The sequence below is a fragment of the Aythya ferina genome (genome assembly GCF_964211825.1).
Source record: "Aythya ferina genome assembly, chromosome: 7".
NCBI classification, from domain to species: Eukaryota; Metazoa; Chordata; class Aves; order Anseriformes; family Anatidae; genus Aythya; species Aythya ferina.
In genome coordinates this window covers 7803397-7830100 of record NC_140302.1, presented here as the reverse complement: position 1 = coordinate 7830100, position 26704 = coordinate 7803397, and the positions used below count along the sequence as shown (strand labels likewise).

General features: G+C 41.3%; 2 protein-coding genes across 7 annotated transcripts in view; one reads left to right on the top strand and one right to left on the bottom strand.

Moving 5' to 3' along the window:
- PRKG1 (protein kinase cGMP-dependent 1) overlaps positions 1-26704 on the top strand; it is a 466559-nt gene that overhangs the window by 287825 nt on the left and 152030 nt on the right. For all 6 annotated transcript variants that reach the window (XM_084525160.1, XM_084525159.1, XM_084525163.1 and 3 more), the window contains one exon: positions 13442-13505. In XM_084525160.1, coding sequence (XP_084381286.1) covers positions 13442-13505 — 64 coding nt within the window. The remainder of the gene's footprint in view (positions 1-13441; positions 13506-26704) is intronic.
- On the bottom strand, positions 254-4059 carry LOC311439468 (uncharacterized protein). Its single transcript, XM_084525158.1, has one exon. It carries the CDS (start codon positions 3148-3150, stop codon positions 649-651), a length of 2502 nt encoding a protein of 833 aa, XP_084381284.1. The 5' UTR covers positions 3151-4059; the 3' UTR covers positions 254-648.

The following is a 26704-nucleotide window of genomic DNA, read 5'->3' as shown; positions in this document are numbered from 1 at the left end:
GACACAAAATGCCTGGCTTAAATTGTTTTTGAAGATGTTGTAAATATCCAATTTGGAGAAATGTGACAAAATGGACTATGGATGCAAATATGACTTTTCACTCCTTCAAACTCTACACTGCAATGTTGTCTTCAAAATATTACTCGGTGTTTAAGGATCTATTTGAGATAGTGCAAGAGTGAGTTGAAAACATCTTTCATTTTCAAGTTGTTGCAGGAGGCACGGTCGAAAGCACGACAGACACACAGTAGAGTCAGATCATGCTCCATTTTATTGCCCGAATAGCCTAACTTTTATAGAGAACTTAACAGGGGTGGACAGTGTTTCACACAAGATTATTGGTCAAAAGCACTCAGACAAACAGCTACAAGAAAACAACCCCACCTGCAAGAAAACAACCCCCTTGTGATTAGCAGTCACATAGACCTTGTCCTTGAGGCCAGCTACTGGTAACAATATTTTCCTGAATTCCTCAATTGGGCGATGTGGGAACACTGTCATGGGAACTTCTCATAGTTGCCCTGGTAGCTTGGTTTGCTCAGCTACAGCAAGCCATGGGATTTTTGCTGTTTCAAGAAATCCCTCAACAATTCCCCCTTCTTCTTTTGAGCAAACCAAGCCTGACACAGCAGTTTTACAAGTAACTCTTTAGCTATACTTACAACACACAACGATGATTACCACCACCATAAACCAAATCCTTAATCCCCTTGTGATTAAACCCAGCAACCATCTACACTTTGTTTCAAACAAGTCAGTGAACCATTGATTGAAAGGATTGATACCATATTGAATCTTTCTCATGTGCTCTTTCAGGAAAGTAATGGATTTGTGAATTGACACATTATGATCAAAAAGGTTTAAACAGTACATTCCCTTAAAGTCCTCACACCCATTCCTTTGAGCCAAAAGCAAGATGTCAATAGCAGCTTGATCCTGTAAAAGCAGATGTTGCAGACTATTTTGATCTGGTAACATCTCCTCAAGTATCTCTGTCGTGGCATAGGCTTGCCTCTCGGCCCAGCATACCAATTTTTCTAAGTTGTTACATGCGGCCGCAGATGCCATTCCAGGCACTGAAATTGCTAATGCCGCTCTAGCTGCAACCCCACACAATTCAACATTATCATTGCAATCCAATGCAAGCAATGTCCATTTATGTCTGGTGATCTCACGCAACTGTAACAAGCTAGGAGCAAATACAATGAGTTTATCTATGTAACATGGACATCTGATAGCATTTGCAGGGATACCTTGCCAGGCCCCATCCCCACAAATCAGAAGCACATCAGGAGGTAAGGCCAAAGCTGTACAATTGTTCCAAACACTGTAGTTGTTACCCCTTGTCTCCATGCTACAAACCCCTAAACCCTGCTTAGCAGCGTCATTGCAATCACAGGTGTTATTTGTGTCTTTGTACCAGTATGACCTTTTCCAGGTTCCTGTAGCAGGAATCATCTGATATCCACGGCTACGTTCACTTTTGTAGCCACCTTTCAGGTTGATACACATTTGACTACAGATACCAAGGTTTTGACATTCATCAATGTCTCCACAGTTTCTCTTGTCTATAAACTCAAACCCAGCTGGACAGTCACATTCATTTATGATGCATTCCTTCAGGGGCTCATCACCCCAGTCCTTGCAGTCTCTCTGCTGGTTACACACTTTATTGATATCTATGCATTCTCCACTTCTGCACTTGAATTTGCCAGGTCCAGAACACTGAATAACATTGTTACAGTTTGCTTCATCAGTGCCATACAGACAGTCTCTCACACCACTGCACTGCCTACTCCCATGGACACAGTTCCCATCTTCACATCTGAAATGGTCTGGCCTGCAGGTCCGAGAAGGGCAGTTAATTTCATCACTTCCATCCTTGCAATCAGGATCTCCATCACATCGCCACTTCTTGTGGATACATTCACCTGAGCCGCACTGCACCTCACTCGTAGCACACTTCACTGGAGGTGCAGGCTGGCGGCCACACTGCTCCAAAGATTCATCCGAGTGGTTGGAGCAGTCAGCATCATCATCACACACCCAGCTGATAGGGATGCAGGTAGAACTCTTGCACTGAAACTCATGAACACCACAGGTAGGAGGTGCACACTCCAACTCATCGCTACCATCACTGCAGTCATCTTGAACATTGCAGACAAAGCTTTTGGAAATACATTGCCCACTACTGCATGTGAATTCTGCTGCACTACAAGTCACAATGCCACAACTCTCTTCATCTTCTCCACTGTCGCAGTCCTTTTCACCATCACATTTCCAGGACACTGGGATACACTGGGTTGACTGAGGACCACACCTGATTTCATTTACCCGGCATGTTCTCGTATGACACAGCTCAGCACTCTCATCAGACCCATTTTCACAGTCCGGATCCCCATCACACTGCCATCTATTTGGCACACACTGACCACTGTTGCACACAAAGTCAGATTCAGCACACGTCTTCTTCACACAAGCACTCTCATCACTGCCATCTGAGCAGTCTTCACATTTTGCTCTAGCACCGTCGGCAGCAGTGCACAGGCCGGCGAGGGCGAGCAGCAGGCAGAGTGCCCCGCAGCGCGGCAGCGCCCGCCACCGCCCCACACCTGTGTCACTTATACTACTCCTATTACCCGTGCTGTTAGTGTCAGTGGCATCCTCCTGGTTCCGTTTCTGTCTTTGTCGCCCCTTACTCTCCCCCTTTTCTTTTTGCCACTGACCATTCACCACAAATGGATGAGACACATGATTACTAGTTAGGAAAGAGAGTGTAACGTCTGCTATACGGCTGCAGGCAGTGCCGGCTGCGACCTTAGAAGCTGTTTGTGAAACAGCCTGCCGGTGGTCATTTGGCAGTGTAATCTGCGTCTCTGCACTCCTGCCCTGCAATAGAGCTAAATCGTCATTAATAGTCTGTAGAATGTGGCAACCCCACGGAATGTTATCCAGAAACATAGTTATAACACCGATCTGGGGACGAATAGTCTTTTTTGCATTGCAAGATAACCCTCTTATACAAAGAATGCCAGAGAGAAGCAGCACAGCCGCCGCTGCCTCCATGGTTACGTCAGACAGGCTGCAGGGTCCTGATGTCCGCCCCTCTGCTCTGTGCCGACTCGCCACACGGTGAGGGTCGGCCGCCATTGTCCACTGACGCCTCTGGTCTCCCGTAGCAACTCGATCTCGGATGGCCCGTATCGCACCGCGATTCCGCGTCTCTCCGCGATTCCGCGTCTCACCGCAATTCCCTTTTCCGCGTCTCTCCGCAAATTCCACGTCCCGCCGCAACTCTAATTCCCGCGGCCCTCCGCAAATTCCACGTCCCGCCGCAACTCTAATTCCCGCGGCCCTCCGCAATTCCACGTCCCGCCGCAAAACCCCGTTCCCCGCGGTTTTCCGCGTGTCTCAGCGGGAATACCACGCCTCACCGTGAGTCCTGTGTACCGTGTTTCTGGGCCGGTGTCCGGTCCGCTCAAGCGCCGGTCGGATGGGCGCTCCGAAGTCCCGACGGCGCGGCGAGGTCGCGGCGCCGCTGGTCCCGGCGCCGCTGGTCTCCTGGTCTACCTGCGTTCAGATGTGCCGGCGCCGCTGGTGTCCCGCTGCGCTGCGATGTTTGTCCCGGCGAAGCTGCGATGTTCCGTTCGGGTCCTGTTCAGGTCTCAGCCTGTTCGGGCGCCATATGTTGCAGGAAGCACGGTCGAAAGCACGACAGACACACAGTAGAGTCAGATCATGCTCCATTTTATTGCCCGAATAGCCTAACTTTTATAGAGAACTTAACAGGGGTGGACAGTGTTTCACACAAGATTATTGGTCAAAAGCACTCAGACAAACAGCTACAAGAAAACAACCCCACCTGCAAGAAAACAACCCCCTTGTGATTAGCAGTCACATAGACCTTGTCCTTGAGGCCAGCTACTGGTAACAATATTTTCCTGAATTCCTCAATTGGGCGATGTGGGAACACTGTCATGGGAACTTCTCATAGTTGCCCTGGTAGCTTGGTTTGCTCAGCTACAGCAAGCCATGGGATTTTTGCTGTTTCAAGAAATCCCTCAACATCAAGTATTTGCATCTTGTATGAGATCATGTTTTTTGTGATGCCATTTGACTTTATTCCGTTGTCACAGTGATGAATTTGTTGTTTCAGTTGAAATTCATAATAAATCAGGCTAGACACACCAATTCAGGATTTTCCATGGAGGCTGAAGTATGAGGGTTCATTTCCCACAATATCTCCAACAGCAAGGGAAAAAAGCTGGAGAAAAACTCATTGGCAGTGAACTGTTCTGAATAGGTAATAATTCCTAGGCATTGCTAGCCATGGAGAACTTAATTTTTCCTATATTGCAAATGCAGGATCGTAGAAATAAAGAACTCGATGTATGAGAGTGTAAGGCGTATTGTGGTGGGTATTAATTTTTAATAGCCTATCTAGTAATTTCAGAGAAGATAAGTGAGTTGGAAGATATAGAATCTTTCCTTTAGGACCACAGGTATAATTTGATTTGGAAATATGAGGAAATACCAACACAACAGCAGAAGAGGAAAAAAAAAAAAAAAGCATTCTCAAAAGGTAATAGCATAGAATGGCTTGGGTTGGAAGGGACCTTAAAGGTCATGTAGTTCTAGCCCCTCTGCTATGGGCAGGGACACCTCCCACTGGATCAGGTTGCTCAAAGTCCCAATCAACCTGCCCTTGAACACTTCCAGGGATGGGGCATCCACAGCTTCTCTGTATAATCTGTTCTAGTGCCTCACCACCCTCATAGGAAAGAATTTCTTCCTAATACCTAATCTAAATCTACCCTCTTCCAGTTTAAAGCTATTAATCCTTGTCCTATCACTATACTCCCTAACAAAGAATCCCTCTCCAGCTTTCCTTTAGGCCCCCTTTATGTATTGAATGGCCTCTGCCAGGTCTCCCTGGAACCTTTTCTTCTCCAGGCTGAACAACCCCAACTCCCTCAGCTTGCCTTTGTAGGAGAGGTGCTCCAGCCTCGATCATTTTTGTGGCCTTCTTATGGACTTATTCTAAGGTGAGGTATTAGTTTTCCTCCAGCAAGGGCTGGCATGGCAGTAGCGCTACTGACAATGTGAATCCTGTCTTTAATTGGGTGACCAATTGTGCATGCTTAGAATTACCAATATTATCAAAGTTGTTGTTACTGTTGAGCATTTGCTCTTTCTGAGCAACTGTCCTTTGCAAGATTAATAATCTTGAGTAAATGTATCTAAAATGGGTGAATGGGTTTATATACCTGCTAATTTTGCTCCTTTTCTCTCATCATGACAGAAACATTTTTTTTTTCTTTCACTTGTGCAATTTCCCCAGTGACTGTAAAATGAAGTAGGAGGGCTGTCTCTGATCATGAAGCCCTGTCAGGGAAAGACAGGGATTGACAGAAGCATGGAGAAAAAAAAATGGGTTCAACAAACATCAGTAATACAGTGAAATGCAGTGAAAATACTTATGGATTACAAATTTGTCTAATATATTTATGGTAGGTCATATTTATCAAGACTATACTTACAGTAGGCTATGCTTATCAGTACTATACTTATGACAGACTATGTACATATATACATATTCATAAAATGATCGATACCAAATGTATCAAACTGATCTCAAAAGAAGGGTCTAGGTGATACTGACCTCAAACAGGTTTAATTAAGAAATCGATCTCAGAAAGGACCAAACGTGAAAGGGTCTTAGAAACTCACCTGAGACATAGACCACCTTAGGAATGGACCTAGAAAGGGTAGCAAAGTGACAGATGGAAACTCACCTGGAAGTTGAAGCATGTTGCAGAGTTTAGGATTTGATACACAGCATCACAAAGTCAACGTGACATTCCATAGAAGCCTATCTGAAAACGAAAAAAAATAGTAGAGAATAAAGAACACATGCTGAACAAGAAGTTTCTCAGACAGACAAGCTCCATATTGGGTAAAAATCTGGCCCATATTATATTATTGAGACATACGAGAGCATAGAACAGTGTCACTTCAGATAACCAATAGGTGAGAAATCCAGTACAGGATAGTGTTTCTTATTTTCCTTCATTTTCTTGAAAAACAACAACAACAAAAGTTTCCTACCTCAATTCCCACTTCCTCGGGTGCTAAGTTGTTTCTCGGTTTCTTGCTTTGTCTTGATTGGCAGTATCTTCGGGACATCTCTGGTTCTCAGGTGTCCAGCTGCATGCCAAGGATGCCCCTGCTTCCCAGGCCTGCATTTCCCAGGCTAGCCGCCATTTTCTCCTGCCAGGGCTGAGCAGCCATTTTGTGTTGCTGCTTTCCCCTTACAGTCCCATTACCCCTGTCACTGCTCCCATCACCAAGTAATTCTCTGAGAGAAAATGCTTACTACAAATGCCCTTAAGGAGTTTATTTACCAGAATAAGCTCTATGTTATGAGTGGCAGGGCTTTAAAACTGTAGCGACAATATTTTCATTTAGAGATGAACAATCTTAAATGATTTTAATGCCTTTGTAGCTTGAGCACAGCAGATAAGTCATCTGTAGCAATTGTAGAACAAATGTATTTAGTCTTTCTAAAAGTTGTGTTATTTGCACCAATTTCAAGGCCAGACATAAGTGTAATTAATGCAAGTGTGAGTGAATGTCGTTCTTCATTTCTCTTTCTTTTTTCCCCTCTAATATTCTTTAAGCTAAGCAAAAAGTGCATGAAATTGCTTCAGGAAAGCTACCCTTGACTTACCAATTACATTTAAAATAGGAAAATACTGAGTTTCTAGAGAAGTGAACACACTTTCTGAACTTATTTTCTGTCTCTTCTTTTCCATTCCATGTGATGGGTATTACGTGTAAAGAAATAGGTTATCCTCCAAATAGTAATTCTTTTCTGATGGGAAAGAGAAATTGTATCTGGATGCAACAGTTTGCAGATACATAATGAATATGCTACTGTTTCACTTGGTGCCTTGGCCTGTATCACAAAAGCATTTCACAGCTGTGTGGGGTTCAGGCACATGCTAACAGTTCTCCTCACTTTTCAAAGGAGACTTCCTTTACTACCACCTCCTCCAAAGCGTTGTATTTTCTCCAAAAGGCTGATACACCATCCGGTCACCAGGTAATCTCAGTGCTTGGACATTGCCAGGCACTTCTGACACCCAGTAATCCACATGGCATCCTCGAGTGCCGCAGGGAGATGGTTTTGTTCGTGATCTGAAACTCGGCTTGCAACTTGGTTACCAGGATGGAAATAGATTTTTAAAGTACTGGAAGAAGAAAAGCACCTTGCAAAACATAAAGCCAAGCCTTTCTTTGTACTTCTGTTCTCTGTCTTCCTAGCTCAGGTTAGGATTTATTCCGTTATCAGCCATTTTTTTTGGTTTGTTGTTCCATATGTTTTGTTCCATATTGTTTTTTTTGTTGTTGTTCCATATGGATGTACTGGCACGTGTGAAAGGGACAGAATCTGTCCCATAAGATACGTGTGGTATGGGAGCAATATAGTTTTTCCAAAAGCAGTGTCAGCATTCGCTCATTCTCTCTCTCTCTCTCTCTAGATATAGATATAGATATATCTCTCTATATATTATATATATATATATTCATTCTGAAATTGTCTTCTATAAGATCCCCTTTGAAACAGTAGCAGCCAGATCTCTCAGGACAGATGTCAAAATGGGGAAGGTAATTTCCCCTTTGTGCCGTGGGGCTATATAGGGTTGTCTGATGCAATATGTCCCAGTCTAAGAAGGCAAAGAAAAGACAACATAATGATGTCACAGTGAATTTTTGGAAGTATTCATGAATAAGGCTGGAAACTTGTTTCTTAGTTCTTTTGGTAAGACCAGATCCTGGCAGAACTAGAGTTCATATCTGACACAATGACACAATGGGTGGCTGCCTGTTACAGAGCATTCTCAGGCTGAGTTGATCAAAACATAGTTTATGTGAGCATCATAAATCAAGAGACAGCATCTGCCAGGTAAGTTTTATCCTTGGTTCTTTCAGAGAGGAGAGACTGTGCTCTAGGGGCATTCCAAATCTGGTAAAGCAAGAGCAAAAGTTTTAGCATTTTTCAACCTTCATTCCACTTGGCTGTAAAAAAAAAAAAAAAAAAAAAAAAAAAAAATCAGCGAAAACAGACAGACTTCATTTCCTGTTACTGATATATTTTTGACTTTTAAACTGTGCTTACCCTAACTGGCCCAAGGAAGAAAACATTGACAACAGGACAACAATTGCATTTATTACCGTGCCAACCAATAATAAAAGATAAAGGTTTTGTTTCTTGGTTAACCCTCATGGACTGTCTGTTCCTGTCTGCAAAGCTAGATGAACACTTTTAATGAACACCCTTTAAAAGTTAAGGAAACGCATCTTGAAGTGTATTTAGAAAGTGAATAGCTGCTTTTGTGTTGGGCTGAATACAGAAGACATCTAAGGACTCTGCATTGTTTTCATGCATGTCAGAAGACAGATGTGCTGTCTGCAAGCTGGCATCTGTGCTGCTAAGTGTTTTTTAAGGTAAAATCAGCCCCTTGGGTTATAGCCAGGAATATTTGGAAGCCCTTGCTGGTTTTATACAGGGGTAGTCCCATGGGATGAATCAAAAGTTAATGCAGTCACCTACATCACGCGCTTTCCTGCAGATCATGGTTGTTACCAATGGGATGTTGCTTCCATCTAAAAGTCAATGACTGCAGATCACTATGAATCAAAACCTCACCTTTCACACCTCCTTCCGCTCCCTTCCGATCAGGCACATCTTTGCTTTTTTATTTGGATGGAGATTCTACATGGACACTTTTGCACAGCTGTTTTTGCCAATTTTGGCATCCTTTCTTTAACATTTGAGCTCCCTGTGAAAGCGTTAGCTTCTAGAGCCAACAGGAAAAGCTGTTCTGCAGTTCCTACTGACAGCAAGCAATTCCCCACAATGCCCTCACAAGGTGTATGGATTGTCATCAAGTACACAGTAGTAAACATAGTACAATAGCAAAAACAGTACAAAATAGTTCCATAGCTGAATGGCATGGAATATAGCTAACAAAAAGCCACCTCTTCTTGCCAGCCTGACCAGCTCCACAGGTGCAGCTAGTTCAGTTCTGTGTTTCGTGGTCAAAGGAAAAATCTAACAAGGTTTGGGACAGAAAATGATAGTGTTGTGGTGTTTGTGGATTGATGTAAAAACATGACGTTTATTGCTGTTTGCTGTAAAATTCAATTTTCTTATGCAGACTTGAACCATGAAGCCACTAACCAGGCAGAAAACACTGGTTAGGGATCTGTTTTTCCTTTCCTCATCGTGTGCTCTTAAGCAGCTTTGTAGGATGGCCTGGTGGTCACTCTTCAGGTGGGTTTTGGACTGTACTTTTGCAGACAGGTCATATAAAACAGGCATAAATAACAGAAATATTGTTGAGCACCCGTATCACAATAGAAAACTTAGAGGAGCAGGGGGAGACTACAGGTGAGCAGAATTTCAGTTGTGAAAGCCTCTCTGTTCCATATAGAGCCTTATCTTATGTCATTAATTACAGTCCATAGGTGGGGTTTCTGTGCGTTTGATTTTTGTTTTTTTTTTAACTGATCAGTGTTACAGGCATTAAGTGTTGCAGTGTTGTTCACAAGTCAGCTGTTTGTTTCACAGGGGAATTTGTAGTAGAGTTGGAGCTGCTTCTGCAATTAATCACCATTTTTTTCACAAAATAGATTTAAAGGATTAGGCAGCAGAGAAAACCCTGGTCACCCTCTCTCTGTCCTAGGAATGAGTAATCAAGATATTCACCCACGATGAACAAGAGGTGTGTTCGTTCACACTTCTGCCTGGGTGGGTCTGAATGCAGATCTTTCCCCTTCCAGTCAGCTGCACAATAAATTATTCAGTGTAGGTAGAGAAATTGCTGCTCAATGTTTGGAATAAGAGACAGCTGGAGGGAGCCCCCAGGACTGGATCATCAGACTTGTGGGAAACACCACTTAGAAGGAAAGGCTAAATAAGTTGTTAGTGTTAGTCTACAAAAGGTGATGTTCCTTGTCTGTGTGCGTGGTGGTTATGGAGGGAAGTAGAATAAACTCCTTCACGTGGATTGCGGGTAAGATGAAGTGACCTGTGCTGAGAGATATGAGCATTAGATACCAAAATGTTTTTCTAGCTGTAGCAATTGTTATCTAGAATGGATTACATTGATGTTTTAAAGCCTTCGTTACTGAAGGTTTTTAAGGACTGGGGAGAAAAGAACTTGTCAGAGAAAGTCTGCATTTATGTAGTCCTGGTTTTTTTGTTTTGTTTTGTTTTTGTTTTTTTTTTTTTAGACTTGTGCACAGCGTAAATGATTTCATGATGAGATAGAGCCTTGTTTGCTGTGACTTCTTCCACCATAAATAATGAATACATCTGAATTGAAATGCTAAATTATCTGGTATGCGTGTTTTCAGATTTCAGTTTCACAAAATAGTAGAAAACAGAATCTAACTGTTCTTACCTGTAGGGCTGCAAAATCTTCAAAGATTTCTTTATTTGGTGCCTTCTGCTCCTGTTTGTCTTCCCAGTGTATGTTTTCCAACGTGCAGCAATTTGCTGCTCAGATGCTTTCCACAAAGCTCTCCCTTTAGAGTCGAGGCTCCATTTTCATGTGAGTGCAGTTACCTGCGTGAAATAGTCTCCAAAATATTGATCTTCATATGCAAATCTTCGTAGAGCAGGCAAGTAAGGATCTATTTTAAGACTCTGTTTAATCTTGTTATGGAGTGTGTGTGTGTGTTTTTACATATATTTGATCTGGAGAATTAAACCAAGTATTCAGTACTGTTGCACACTAGAGTGTGTTTTCAAATCTTGTTTTTATCATTGCTATCATCAATTCTGTTCACAGAAATTTATAACACTTTTTTTAACAGGTCGATGAATGTTTTCCCTCTGCTTTTTCAAAAGACATTTGTTCAGTACAGGTGGTCTTTCTGTTTTTACTTATTTGTTTTGGGGTAAGCAGCTCTATTTATTTATCTTTTTTTTTTTTTTTTTGGTATTGAAGTGATGAGCAGTCTTGAGTCTTGTAAGACTTCTTAACTTCTTATGATGAAACCCCAGTACAATTTGGCTGTACTGCTACCTCTAGCTGTTGAGAAGGATACTACATCTGTGATGTGCCTTAGTTGGAGCTTGTGTCAACAAGCTGACTTTCTCTATTGCTGTTTTTAAGTTATAAGCATTTCTCCTAGGCAATTTTCTTTGTTTATTTAATATCACAGGTTTTTGATAATAAAATTAACAATTCATTCAGAGGTTACCTGCTATTCCCATGCTTCTCCTGTGCTTGGCCTATAATGAATGTGTTCTGCTACCCTCATGTGGGTTGGACAGACTCACAGGACATAATTAGCAAAATATATAAATGAAAATACTGCAGTGAATTGTCCCCCCTTTCAGGAGTGTTGTGGTGCAGCCACAGCAGAACTTGTCTAGATGTCTGGGAGTGTTACCTTCTTCCACTAGTTAATTCTTCGTGTCGGAATATAAGTGTTGGTGTCGTGAGCTTTCATCTTATGCTCAGACCCAGACACCATATAACTCCTTTTTGTTTGTTTTGTGTTCACGTTGCGTTGTGGAGCCAGGTATTGTCATTGAAAAGGAGTGCTTCCTAAGCAGAAAAAAGCTGAGAGCCAGAACAATCACAGTTTTTTGCACATAGCTGGCTGGTTCTGTCCTGTTACTAAATTACATGTTCAGTTAAAGTTACATTTATTTATTTATTTATTTTTTTAAAGAGAAATAGAATATTTAGAAGTCCTTCTTAATTCCATTACAGAGTAGAATATGTTTAAGTTAATAAAAGCAAATTCTGCTTTAACTGTGCTCACAAATTAAGTTCACTGGGCACTTCATGAAACAGGAAAGCTTGGCCTCAGGCACAATACTACTTGCTAGCATGTTCTCTGTGAGATCTTCAGTCCTCCCTTTGTTTTTTTGTGGCTGGGTTTTCTCCGGGTGCACTACCAGTCATCAAATTCTGTATTCAGAAACTGTTCCAGGCTCCTGAAACCTAAGCAGTCTAATTGCCTCACAGTCAAATGACAGGCGACTTGTTCTCCAGCAGGTTCTGGGTTGCAAAAACCTAGTGGGTTTGGGGCTTTAGCTCTACAAATCATGGCAAATAACTTGTACGTGATCAAAAATAACATGTGAAAACTCACGTGAAAGGTAAAATCTGATTTATTTAGGGTTATATTTGCCTCTCTGTAAGAAACTCCCCCCAGCAGTTGGCTCCCTCCTAGCTTTGCACCTGATCATCAGTGTTCCTGAAACTGAAGCAACACACGGGGGATCTAAATTTAATATCAGCAGCATAAGATTATGTTTATGCCTTGTAATGGAGCATGATAAAGCAAATCCTGAGCAAGCTGTTCTTGGAAATAGGCTCAAAAGAGCTGTATCAGCTCAGTGCTATGTTTGAGCTAATAGTTCATGTTGCATTGCTGATTAGACTGCCGAAGACAAGCATTTTTAATTAAAGCAGGTACAGCACTGCCTTCCTGCCTCTGAAACAAACATTGTGCCCATGTGTTTTGTTTGGTGTCACGTGGGAATGCTGGTGAACATCGAGCTTCTATGGAAAATGGCAAATGAGAGAGCAAGGGGTCGCAGTGTGGCTGGGACCTCTGGGTCAAGACTGTAAGATCATGGAGATGCACCCTGACCTCAGATAAGGTCGGGGTACTTGCAGGAGATTTGGAGACAGCTTCATATCCCTCATCCTCCCCCAGACAGAATTAAAATTCTGTGGACTATGGGTGCACCGCTCCCATCTTGACCAGCAAGTCCATGCAGGTGTGGGAGACCTTTGGCAAGGGAAATACTACCAAAAAAAAAGTGGAAAAGTTGGTGTTTTGGCAAAAGAAAACAAACAAACCTTGGATGTAAAGCTCTACCATGAGGTACTCAATAATTATAACAGCTGTTTGATTCAGGTTTGTTACAGTTCCCTTACCCTTATTCTGTGTTTATGTCTGTATGTAGTTTCACTCAGTCTTTTATGTATCGTTGGTTAGAAATGATCTCTTTTGTTTTTGTTGTTTGTTTGTTTGTTTGTATTTCTGGTGTAATGGAGCTCAAGCAGGAAACTTTAGTACAGTCGTGTATGTGACTGAACAGGTTTGCCGCACAGATTCATTCCAGTAAATCCGTAATTTATTCATAGTTGATTACTAGATTTACAAGTGGTTCTCCAGATGTTTACTGCAAGTAGTCTCCCATTGTAGCAAGTGAACACTTAAAAATACCTCTTGGCTGGAAGGCAAAGATTGGTTTCCCATTATATATACTGATCTTCTGGTGAACACTTGTTCAGCCCCAAATGATGAGGGCTAAATATGTGTGAATGTTATGTAAGAACTACAGCTGGGTTTAAGAAATACACAGCAGTATCCATTAATCGAAGTTTCTCTTGTATTGCAGTGTTCCCACATTCCAGAGCCTTCCTGAGGAGATACTTAGTAAGCTTGCAGATGTCCTTGAAGAGGTAAGTGCTTTTAATTTTGAGAGCTAATGAGTTCAGAGTTTGTGAGCCTTCTGGTAGCAATATCGAGGCTCTTTTCCGAAAGAACAGCTTCACAATTTTGCTCCCAATTACGGTTGACTGCTCCAGCATGTCAGGACGATGAGAAGAGTTATGTGAAAAATGAATCCATTTCTGAACAGGGCTTACATGTCTTTAATTGGATTTCTGTCCAACTGGGGATTGAAGAAGTAGTTCCTGTGTTGTGCAGAGGGGAAACCTTCTGTCCTGGGTCAGTGGTGGAGAAGGGGGTACGTGGAAATGGCAGTTCCTTTCAAATGTAATGGGGAACTTATGGTAGAGGGCCAAATCATGCCTTAAAGTAAATATTACGGAAAATCTGCTCTCAGGGTAATTACAGAAGAGATGGGTAAATATAAAATATGTCAAGATATCTGATTGTCCACAGTTGTGTCTTGCCTACCTGGCTTTAACTGTTATTTCATTATTTTCAGGCTTTTAATTAAAAAAAAAAAAAAAAAGCCAAACAAAAAACCTTGCCCTGTAAGCAAGTATGTAAAATGGGTGCAAAATAAAATGGGTGCAAAATATGAGTTGCATTGCAAGCAGTTTGTCCTTGTAGTTTATTTACATAGTGTTATATTCTGCACCTGAAGAATTGCGTGTTATTAAATACTACAGAAACTGTTAAAACCTTTCAAAATGTAGCCTTTCGTGATTTAACTGCAGGAAAATTGTGTACAGAAGTATTTTATTTCATTCCTTGTTAGTTGTTGTTTTTTTTTTCTGTTTTGTTTGTTTGTTTGTTTTTCTTATTAAAAATAAGAGGTCAAGATACAGTCCTAATAACTGTTTATAAGAAAATGTTTCTCTGTAGTAAGTACCACCTCTGCCACTGATTTTAAGCAATGAAGCTGCTGACGTTTCAGTTGATTTTCAGAGCATTGATATGACATTGTTATTTCCTTGACTACTTCATATACAAATAAATTCACATGTCTGTCATGCAGAGTAATTGCATATTCATAGATAAGCTTTATTTCCTTTACTGCCAGAGAAGTCTTCAGATTTAGAGAGCTGTATTAACTCAATATGCTATGAATTAAATTTGCCTCTCCAAACCACATGCCTAACCAGAAACAGGTATTTTAATTTGCTTGCATCACATAACCAATGTTAAGTTCCTTGTCAAGAGTTAAGAAAAAGCTTCAAGGGAGAGTGGGTGCGGGGGAGGCCAATCAGAACAAATATCAATGAAGAAATTAGGCATGAAAGCAATAATTATCTGTAGGTTGTCTTAACACTGCGCTTGTGGATTTTAAACTTGCAATGCTACCAAGGTAATTGTCTGCAATCTTCTTTTCCTTGTTTTTTTGAGAGAACTAGTATCAAAAAGAAGCTAAAGCCCAGAAGTGACTGGAAAAATGGAGAGGAGGCAAGCTGTATAGTGATAAAATCATGCTACTACAATGCTATGAGAGCATTGCTGCTTTTGTAGGTTTTTTGTTTTTCTGTTTTTGTTTTTTTTTTTCTTACCAGGAGCTGCATGAGGACAACTAAGCTTAGGGTGGCTGCTCCAACTACATTATGAAGATCATTCGCACTCTGTACTGGGTGACTGCTGGATATGACTCCCAAAACAAATTAATTCCAGTTTCTGACTTGGATTTGTCCTTGTTACTCTGTTTTTTCTTTGACTTAACATCATATTTTAACTATAAAATCCCCGTACTGTCATAATGTGCATCTTGTTTAACAGTACCCAACATATTGAAACTAGGCAGCAATAACTTTTTTTTATCTTTTCTGTTGCTGTAACAAGTGTTGAATAAAAGTGACTCATTTGGCACAGTTTGAGGCAGGGAAAAATCTCTTTCTTAATGTCAAGATTTCATGCAGTTTTTCTTTGATACACTTCTGTGAATAATACAACACTTCTGTCCTACATTCTTTAAATAATTTCTAAAAAGTGTTAACTAAAACCCAGAAGCAAAAAAAAAAAAAAAGCTGTTTTAATTGGCCATTATCAAAATCAAACCAGAGAGTGGTGTTAAAAAGATGGTAGGAAAGAAGGTCAATATTTGATAACATAATTTCATTTCTGGAATTGATGGAAATACCAAAACAAGTTTCTTCACAAAGATAACTTGAATGAGAATTAACAGAACACGAGGGAATTTCCTTTTCTCTTGCAGTGGGTTCTAACTTGGGTATGATCACTCACATCACTGTGATTGCTCGTGATTTATACATGTGTGAGATTCAAAGCATGTTTATGGAGTTCAACTTTAGCAAATCCTAACCTGAGCAACCCGTGTTTTTTTTTTTTGTTGTTTGTTTGTTTTTGTGTGTGTTTTTTTTGTTTTGTTTTGTTTTTCTGTTGTTCATGTGAAATAGGTTTCTAAGGCCATAATTGACCCCACTTCCAGACCTTGTTCTGGGGCTGTCAGTTTCTCTGGATCCAGATGGCCACAGTCAGCACCTGTCTGACCGTGGCTTTAGGTTACACCTACAGCCCCAGGGAGGATCTGGGCATCACAACAAAACCCTGGCACACTGCTGCAAGTGCCCAAAGCCTGCCTCTGTCTCCTTCTTTTCCACTCTTCATTATATTAATATCCCTTCACATGACACTGCTGCTTGTTAATGGTCAGCTATACGTTACCTAATTAACAAGTCTCAAAATGTCCAGTAACCCCTGCAGCATGTTTCATTGTGGAAAGCTGAGCAGCTCTTTCAGTGCAGAGGTTGATTTAGTTTGGTTTTAATGCCATCTCTGTTGGAACAGCTCTGCCTGGCCTATGATTTTATTGCGTTGTTTATCCTTGTGCTTGCCAACATAATGCACGAGTCAACGACTAATATGTTTTTGCAGCTCAAAACTGGATGCTTATTTTATTTGGTCTGTGGTAGTCTTAAGGAGGTGGTTTAGGCAATCACTCTGTCTTTTGCCTGTAGGACAGTCCCCTTGAATCACTTGTAATTGCTTGCCTGAAACAAGTTTGCGTGGGAGGAAGCATCAGTGATGCAAAGTTCCTAGGAGATTGATACAAATTACTGGGTAGGTAGAGAAGAAAGATTTAAATTACTGGGGTGTTGAGTCAACACAAGTGCGCTTGTTTGGGGTCAGTTCAGCCTCTAACCGAATTACTGGCAGGGGAAGCTGTTTGGGAGAAGTGAGAAAGCAAGGGTTAATAGTGTTCATACTGTGCAGGGGATGAAGGACACAAATTTGTCAGTAATTCTGCAGAACAACTTTTTTGGAAGGGCTTAACTGTCTTTGCTGGTTACCAGGATATGAGAGGTAACATGTAGCCCTAGTGTCCAGGAAAAGTTTAATATTGATGCTTTTAGTATTATCCCCTATGTTTTCCTTACGTTTCTTCGTTAGTGCCTCCTTTTTCATATTTTAGTTCTGTTGGAAAAAAAACAGTTTTTGACCTCTCTCCAGTGCCTTAAACATCATTCCCTGGGTTGCTTCTTCGTATTAAAATAAAAAAAATCTGTTGCTCCATAACATTTGTCTCTGGTACTGCATATTCACAGCCCTGCTACTTAACAGTGTTGAGCTGATGGCAAGTTTCACTGTTCATTTTGTAAGGAAAACCGTCATGTTTGTTTAAATATTGATGTATTAATGTAGTTAGAAAAGAACAGTTGCTCGGATGCAGCTTTTTCATTACCCATGATTGCTGTGTTTCTCAGGTGTATAAATACCTGAATCAGTTGCATAAATATCCTTGCCCTGGTTGAACACGTCACCTTTGGAATACAGTTTTTAAAACTGTAATGTGTCTTCTTGCACATTATTCAGAGTTTTCATGAATAAAAACTACAGTTGTATTGGATGGTAGAGGGAAACTTATTTGCAAATTAAAATATTTATGGTAGGTGATTAAATCTGTTATAAACCCAAAATCTCTTTGAATAGGTAAAAGCCTCGTCTTTCTTTTCTCACTTTTTGAAGGCTTTGAAACAATTTATGTTTCTTTTCTAAATAGAGACACAGTGATTCTTCTCAGATAACAGTGCCTGATGAAATACTTTAATATTTATCAGTTATATATTGGGGAGAAAATGAACATATCGTTGTTAGTAAACAGTTCCTTCCTAAGGATATGTTTTCTTAGCGTTCTGCAGGCAGCCTATAACAGAAAGGAGTGAGTTACCAGTTGCAGGAAACTAAAATGTGTTCAAACACCCATAGAATGAACTTAATGCAAGTGAGGTTCTGTGTTGGGTCCTGTCCTGTCCCCCAGCCTCCGAACTCCAAGGCGCTGTGGAGATGTAGGTGCCTGGGTGTGTTTTGTGGGAAATGTGGGAGGAGAGGGAAGAGCTCCTTCCCCAACTTCAGGTCTCATATCTCTCACCTCTTTTTCTCGTGGGAGCAGCAAAACTCTAATTGTAAGGAAAAGGTGTTTGAAAAAGCCCTGTGCGTCACGGCAATGATAATATTACGTGGGCAGTATGCATCCAGTGCTGTACCCAGCGATTATTTGGAAGGTACCAAAGTTGCTCTTATATTTATTTACAGATTAGCTCCATTCATTAAATAAAATTCTTAAGAATGGAAGACAGTGATTCTTTAAGAAATGGATCAGATTGCCAGGAACTATTGCACTATCAGCACGAGAGAGAAAAGTTGATTTATGATTTTAGAGAAGAGGGGGAAAGAAGAAAGCACTGAATCCTAGAATATCCACATTCTGGTATAATCTAGTGGTACGTTATTCCTCACGTAAATGTATAGGCTCTCTGCAAAGCGGACAGAGATTGGATACTGAGAAAAGGGAACTTGCAGGCAGGGAGAAGGACAGCTGACCTAGAGAGGTGTCTGTGGCATGTCGGGCTGGGGGAAGAAAAGTTGGTCCAGTGTCTTTGTTCTCATTAGGCCAAGGATAAGGATGAACTCGAAGTGGGCGTGGACATTCAGAAAATCTGGGCTCTGCCATCTGCCTTGGGGCAAAAAAAAATGTGAACCAACCTCAAGATGGAAATGAAATCTTTCTTGTAGCCTGTTTCCTCTTTCAAGTATATCCTCTGTGTCATTCAAATGTAAAGCTTATATCCTTGGAAGACTTGTATCTAAAATCAGGATTACAGCTAACAATACTTATAATTAAGGTTGCTTGACCTTGTCTCTTCTGAAGCCATTTCCAGTAGCTTATGATTTTGATGACTTATCCATTTGATCTAAAATTATTCATTGCAGCTGCTAGCCTACAGGTGATTTTTCTAATTTTTTTCCTAAGTTAAAACACTAATCCTATTTCAAAGAGTGAGATTGCTTTGCCTGTATGTCAAGGATGGCCTTGTTATCTGCCTGAATATCTGTACTGGCTCTGAGTCACATATTGCTTTCAAGGTAGGGGAAAGGGCCAAGAGTGCATAGAGCCTGGAGAAATTATTTTATGACTTCAAAGTTTGTAGTTAGAAACGCACAGAAAGGGGCTGAAATAAGGTTTCACTGGTGTTTCTGACTGGAGCTTTCTTAATCCTGTGTTCTTGATGCTCCGTTGCTCTTTCAGGTTTAGCGTGCTAATCCCCATCAGATGATTGGTATGAATCTGAGCAGCCTGATCAACAGAGAGCAACAAGTGCCATTCTCATTTGGTTACCAAAACTACTGTGTTATTTTGGGTGTAATGTCAAACGTAAACTACGTAAAACGTTTTTTTCCTATGTATTATGTATCTAGAGCAATAGAAAGCTCTGCCATAGGTACAGTATTGCAGTAGTATGTGCTCTGAAATATACCCAGCTTCCCCCAAGTCAAGAATGCCAACACTCCATTCACAAGGCCTGGGTTTTCTGTGTTGTCGCTGCCTGGTTTGGCTTAGGAGTGTGTTATGCCCCTGGGACTGCAGTTCCCCATGTCTCCCAGTATGAGTTGTGGAAACTTCCACTAGAAATGTTGGTATTTCAGAAGTTTAATTTGATGTGCTATGGACTCCCAAGTGCCAGTAATATGCTTTCTCTAAACCCAGGAGGCTGTGATTTGGCTTCTTGTTGATCCCGAAGCATGTATGGTCATGGACAAAAGGAGCTGCCAAACTATTTGAGCATTAGAAGCATAGAGAAATGTGTTAAATACTGCAGGCTGATTATGCTGAGCCTGAGCTCTGTGTTCCTGCAGCTCGTTGATCGTCTACAGAACATGTTTTGGGAGGGTGATCTCAAAGTGCTGAAAGCATGGATTGCAGCGACTGTCTTCAGCCATTTAATTAATGCCACTGCAAATGTATTTGATGAAAATTCCTTGCCACTCTTTTTTTTTTTTTTTTTTTTTTTCCCAATTAAAAGAATGAATGAACTGAGTAAAGCATGAATGATAAAAGGAAAATAAAATTCATTTCTGTTGCTAGTGGTGCTGGCTGCTTTCACTGCAGGGCCTGAAGAAAAGCGGTGATGTTGGAGAAAGTTTCAATGCCTAGTTCAGCTTCAAAAGCTGGCTTGCTCAGACTTGCTGTGTTTTGGTGGTCTCTGTACTAAGATGCCAACCATCCTTCTTTCTGCACTTTGTGAAATTAATGCAGATCAGAAATTCTTATGATGCCTCCATTTAATTAATGGAGTCTGTGTGCACTTCTCCTTTTATGCAGAATCACTTGGCAACAGTGAATAGAACAGGAGAAATATACAAAATGAATCAGTTTTCAATACAACTAGTACTTCTTACAGATAGGACTGAGAATTGTCCTCAGGTCAGTGTAATCCTCATCCATCCTGCAGGAGCCAGCAGTTTTCCAAATGGAGGGCATGACAGTCGGTTATGCCTAGGTGATCGGCAGCAGATGAATAGTGCTCTAATTTAAAGACACAAACTAGATTTAAGGGGAATTAGAAATAAACAAGGAAGAGTAAAAAGTTTCTGTTAGGAAAAATTTCTTTATCTTTTCTGATTAAAGCTTGCACTCCATTGAAGTACATTTACCAAAAGAGTTATGGGATACAGTTGAAGCCCTGCTTGTGAGGGAAACAAAACAGATTCAATCATGATTGACTCAAATTTCGGTTTCTGATACTAGATTTCTATTTCTGTTTACTTTCCAAATGAGATTCAAGAACACGTAGCTTTGTTTGCACAACTGCTCCAGAAAACAAGCATTTTGAGTCTACTGAAAAAAAAAAATTAGAAAATAAAATGTATTTTGCAAAAATTATGTGCAGGAGTACAACAGAGTAGTCGGTTGCAACGTCTAGAGCAGTGGAGTTGAATAGCATCTTTCTTTTATGTACGTGACAAACTTTTTCTGGCCTTTCAGCCTGTGGAATATTTGCTCCTGAATAGGGCCTTTGACTGACACTTACGGAGCTGATGCCTAGCAGCATGTTTTGATCAGCAAAATGTGTGTATATTTAGTGTATGTACACTGTACCTTCATCTGCAAATTGTGGCTGTTTAAAGAACTAGAAACATTTTCTTTCAGCATTTAAAAAAAAATAAGAGTGCTAGTTAACTGGAAAATAGATCATCTTTATCGGAGTACAAAATGCAGATGAATTACCTAAATATAATTTTTAAAGATATTAGGGAGAAACAAAAAAAAATCATGTTTTTCTCTATGTAATGACATGGCTGTACAGTGAAGCTTACTTTAAAAATTGTTAGAATACTTGCATTGAAATAAAGGTTTCATTTTGATTAAAAAGCTTAAGCTTTTTGTTTTGTTTTGTTTTCTGCAGTCTGTTGTGGGCACTGACCATTTAAAGGCAATTATAAATAAGCTCATGCTTAGTTATCGCAGTGGAGGGAAGGAATTGTTTAAATATTCCTGTCCCCACAGATATGCTGGGAACCTCATCATCCATGTGGATGTTATAATTACCATCCTGATTGCTGTGTTGTTCTGCAGTGGTAGAAATGAAGGTGGCGTTCCTTCATGCAGCAGTTAAGAGATATGCAAAACCTAGGCTGATGCAGGTGAAGAAAAGTTCTGTGGGTTGAAGAAGAGACCTGGAGACTGCCAACTGGAGACCCTCTGTGCATAAGCAGTTAGGTGCTGAGACCATATGGAAGAAGTTCCTTAAATATTTGGCCTGCTTTTACTCTTCTCAAAGCACAGACTTGTGGTTGCTGCTGGGGAGAGGATAGTGGGCAAGGAAAATCCTCGAACTGATGCCATCTGGCCCCTTCCTGTATTTCCCAAACACAATTCAGAGAAACATCTCCGAAGGTCTGAGGGTGAGGCAGAGTAGCTTTATGACCGTGCCCTTTCCACCCAACCCAGTAAAACCCTCCAGCCTGAAAGTGGTCTCAGGTCAAGACTGATGAGGGCGAGTAACAAATGAGTTCTTAAAAACACTCAAAGCTGTATCAGCTGAATGGCTCAGTCTAACTAGAGCATAAGCTTTTATTTGTATTTAAGACTGCTCGTCCATGTGAAAGCAAATTGAAGCCATATAGAACAAGTTGTCTGTTAAAATAAAATTTTACAAACAAACTGAATAAGCTATTAATCTATCCTGATTAAAAAAAAAAAAAATGCATGTGACTTATTTTGACGGTTTCCATGGCCACTCTATCCTAGTGGAAATTAAACCCAGAAGGACTAAATGAGGTGACACTGATACAGAGCACTATTTTTTTTCTCTCCTTGTGCCAGATCTACTACCTCAGGCACACCCCACTGCATTTCTTTTGTTTGGTGGGAATTGAATGGAAAGCTACCTTTGGGCTAGACAGTGCTGATCCTCTGTTAACAAATATCAACCAAATAGTGTTGTGCATGAATAACGGGGATGGAAAATCAGTGGGGAGGGAGCAGCATGTCTCATGAAATGGAAACTCATGTGAATACCCAAGATAAACAGGACTAAATATTTATCTGGTTCATATGACTGTGGTTGAGGAAAATAGAGTACTGCTGGTTAAAATAAAGGTGCTGGGAAATTGTAATTGAGTCCTTGACTGACTGGCTCCTTTTTCTCAACTGTATTGCTTTTCTAGAAGAGTGCGTAACACTGTCAGCACCAGGAAACACTGGAGCTATCGATACCAACAGAACACATGGACTTCTTTAGAAAATAGTTTGTAACTGGGAAAAACTTTCTGTGGTTATCTATGTAGGCTTTAGTATAAAGATAGGCTTATTAATAAACCCATGAGGAGATACTAGCATCTCTGTCCTTTGCAAAATTTACATGTTGTAATCATAATGAACATAAAAATCCTGCATCCATAGGGCCAAGACTTTGAATGAGTTGTGTATTATATACCTTGAAAATAAACAAAACATATCACCTATGCAAGAGCTTCTTAGCTTGGCACCCTGCAGACCTCAGCTTAGACTTGTCTGGACTTATCAGGCAAAAGCCTGAGACTTTGATACAAACGGGAGGTTAAGTGCAGAGAAGCCCCTCCGAATGCCAGTTTTTCCAATTCATCTTGTGCTAGTTGTGCTGTGATGTGACCCCTTACCATCAGCGAGAACTAGTGTTTCAAGTGTCACAGGCAAGCAGAGGACGGGATGGGACCTCCCTCTCCTTTCAGCTTCAGCAGGCTGAAGTGGGTGGCGTGGTAGATTAATGGCTTATTCAATTTGTTTGTAAAATTTTATTTTAACAGACAACTTGTTCTGTATGGCTTGAATTTGCTTTCACACGGCCTCTGCTCAATGTGAAGTTCAGGGACTAAATGACACCGGTGGAACAATTAAAATCACAGTATGTGAGGAAACACCTTAGTTCCTGGGAGTGAATATTTCCTTGTACAACTAGGGTGATTCTTTAGTTCTGAAAGTAAGTAACTTCTCTCTGTATCTCCAAAACACATCACACTTGTTTACTGTAGGAATGTTTTCTTTAGAAATAGCTTCGTGTTTCCACCTTGGCAAGCCTTGGCAAAACGTGGTAAGGGTGATTTTTAAAATTCTCTACAGCTTGTACATCTCCTATTCACCGCTGAGGACTCTCAGGTCCGTGCAGGTGGCAAGGCTGCCTGCAGGGCGGCGGTGATCTCTCATGAGCATAAGCTCACCACCAGACACAGACGTGTTTAGGGCTCTGCCTCCAGCTTAGCGTGAGTACTCTCTTGTCCCTGAGGCACTCTGTTCCCTACCACTGTCTCAGCTAAATCCATCCCTAGCTATTAAAAAGTTAGCCGCTGCCCTTGCAATTTTGCCAACCCTCATCCTTTCTGTGGTTTCTGCTGCTGACCGTGTGGGTCAGCATGGTGGTGGTCGCCTTGCTCTTTCTCTGCGAACTGGTAACTACCATTAAAGCCCTGTTTTCACCAATAAAACCCCTGTAGTGAACATGTGTGAGGCTACTTCACCACTTTGGAAATGACTTCTGGACTGAAAATGCTCAGGACAAGCATCTTTGTTTGCAGGCAGCCCTGCCTTGCATCTGCTCTGCATGTCTAACAGCTTCAGTTCTTCTCACGATGGGACCTCCGGTACTCTGCTCTGGTGAGGCCACACCTCAAGTGCTGTGTTCAGCTTTAGTCCCCTCACTACAAGGACATTGAGGCCATGGAGTGCGTCCAGAGAAGGGCTACGAAGCTGGTGAAGGGCCTGGCCCACAAGTCCTGTGAGGAGCAGCTGAGGGCACTGGGGATGTTTGGTTTGGAGAAGAGGAGGCTCAGGGGAGACCTCATTGCTCTCTGCAGCTACCTGAAAGGGAGGTGTGGGAAGCTGGGGGTCGGCCTCTTCTCACAGATAAGTAGTGATAGGACTAGAGGGAATGGCCTCAAGTTGCACCAGGGGAGGTTCAGGTTGGAAATGAGGAGACATTTCTGCTCAGAAAGAGCAGTCGGGCATTGGGACGGGTTGCCCCTGGAGGTGTTTAAGGAAAGGTTGGATGTGGTGCTTGGGGACATGGTTTAGTGGGTGACATTGGTGGTAGGGGGATGGTTGGACCAGATGATTTTGGAGGTCTTTTCCAACCTTAATGATTCTGTAACCTGCTGAGTATTTGCAGTGGATACAGTCAGTGAGCAATGCAAACCTTGCAGCCATAGAGGGCTTCTGCCAAACCTTCTTTACAATTGAGGAAATACACTATCTCTTTAAACTGTTTTTTATGAAATTAATTTTAAAATCTCTCAAGAAGCAGCTTGCGTTTACACTGAAAATCCCAGCTGCTTGGGAGGAATCTTTTCTGGAGGCTTTCCATGGGGAGCTGGATTGCTCCACAGACAGTAGGGATTTATTATTTCTTAATTTGCTGTCAGAAGTACTGCTGCACTTTTCTCTGGGCTTATTTCATAAGCCACAAACACAGGATCTGTTTTGTGTTGTTGTTATATATATTTTTAGTTATTATTTATTTTTTATTTCCCCCTGGTGAAAATTGTAAAATGCTCTGAAGTCAGGTTAAAGTTTCTGAGGTGCCCTGGCTGGAGAACTGCATCTCCTATGGCCCATCACCACGTGTGGATACATGCATATGGAAAGCGACTGTAAATCTATGCAAGAATCCTAAAAGACATTCAGGAGGGCAGGATTTTTAGAAGAGATTTCATCAACTGTTCATACAGCACAGTGGCTTGCTGGGCTGTTGCAGAGCAGTTTCTGCAGTAGTGTTACTGCCTTTGCAGGGAGTAGAGTATTTAAACAGATCAAGAACAGCAAATAGCAGAACTGCTGGGATGTGCCTCCCACCTAGAGAAGCTATAGATCACTCATTAGCATCAAATGTTAACTCTCTTGGCTATTGAACAGCATCCAGCAGTGAAGGCAGAAAAGCCAGTGCTGGAGGTCTCCAGAGAGAAGGTGGAGAGGTCTGGCTGGGAGGTGGGGTATAATGGCAGAAAGCGGCAATGGAAACATGGTTTCCCCAAAACAGCACCAGATTGGAGCCATTCACATATTTCTTTCCTTCCGTAGAAACAATAACCCATGGTTGGGCTGCTTCTCCTCCTGAGGGCGCAGCTCTGGCAGAGGCACCCGAAGCACAGCCTTAAAAATCTCTAAATGTCTTACTCCTTGAATGCCTGCAGAGGTCAACAGAGATGATAGAGCTGTGAAATAGCATCATAGGAATGGCAAGAACCTGAAAACAAATGGGGACTCCCATTTTCAGTCTGAATTTTCAAGTGACGTGTTTTTATTGCTTTTTTTTTTGTGTGTGTGTGTGTGTGTGTGTGTGCCTTCCTTGTTCAAAGGAGTTTCAGCATTGTTTCCAGCTGCCCCTGGAGAAGTGTCATCCTTTCCTGTTTTTTACACTCTCCCTCTGCATTAAGCATCCCTCTCTCATCGATAAATCCATCTCACCTAGGTCAGTGGGTAGAAAAAAGCCACTTGGCTGGGATGTGGTTGCCATCAGGGCACACGGCAATGGTAGTGTCATGGAACAGTTTCCTGGAGATCAGAAAATAAATCAGTGAAATGCTGCTTCAGACTTCAGGTGGTGTGGGTTTTTTTTTGGTAACAATGGACTGAGCGGAAATTAAATCCTCTTTGTGATAATTCCCTGATAAGTTGCTTGTTTATAAAGCTGCTGCACTTGGCATCACCACACCAGCACTATGCAGCTTCATGGGCATACATGGTTGCTCTTTGACAGGTTGGATTAAAACTGGCTCTGGCCTGTCTGGAATATATTTTTGTATTATCTGTAAATGGATTCTTCAGCCTGTCCATCACAGCCATAAAAGAAAAAAAGAAAAAGAATCAATGTTAATATTAGATGACTTCCATCATTTCATAGGTATGAAAAACAGATGTAAGTGAACCTTATCATTTGCATAAGCAGATTTGCAGACTTCAGGCATGCCAATGGATTTGAATTTTTCATAGCATGTGGGACAACAGGGAGGTCACAATGAAACTCATAAGATCAAGTAAATGTTTCCTGTGTGATCCAGCCATGTGCTTCATTTTCCTGTATCTATTAGGTTGCTGCCATTTGTAAGAAGCATTGCAGCATGCCTGGCTATCGAAATGCACAGTGGATTTGTTTGTGTGAAGAGATTGGAAAGAATGGATAAATATTATCTGTCATGAAGTAACCTTGAAAGAAAGGAGAAAATTCTAGCTACCTGCCATAGTCATTGTAAGCCTGATAGGGTTATGCACTGGAGAGCAGACACTATCCTGCCAATGTCTTTAGACTGTGAGTGCTTTGCATCAGCCAAAAAGTCAGAAACTGTATTTTTGGTGGAAAGGAGCACTTAAAAAAACAGAACTACAACAGCAGGGTTGATTTTTAGCATTTTGTTTCATATAGGCAGAGGCATATGGACTCCGTTTTTCTAG

Excerpts from the sequence above, each read along its gene's own strand:
- LOC311439468 (XM_084525158.1), bottom strand. The coding sequence starts at position 3,150 with ATGGCGGCCGACCCTCACCGTGTGGCGAGTCGGCACAGAGCAGAGGGG.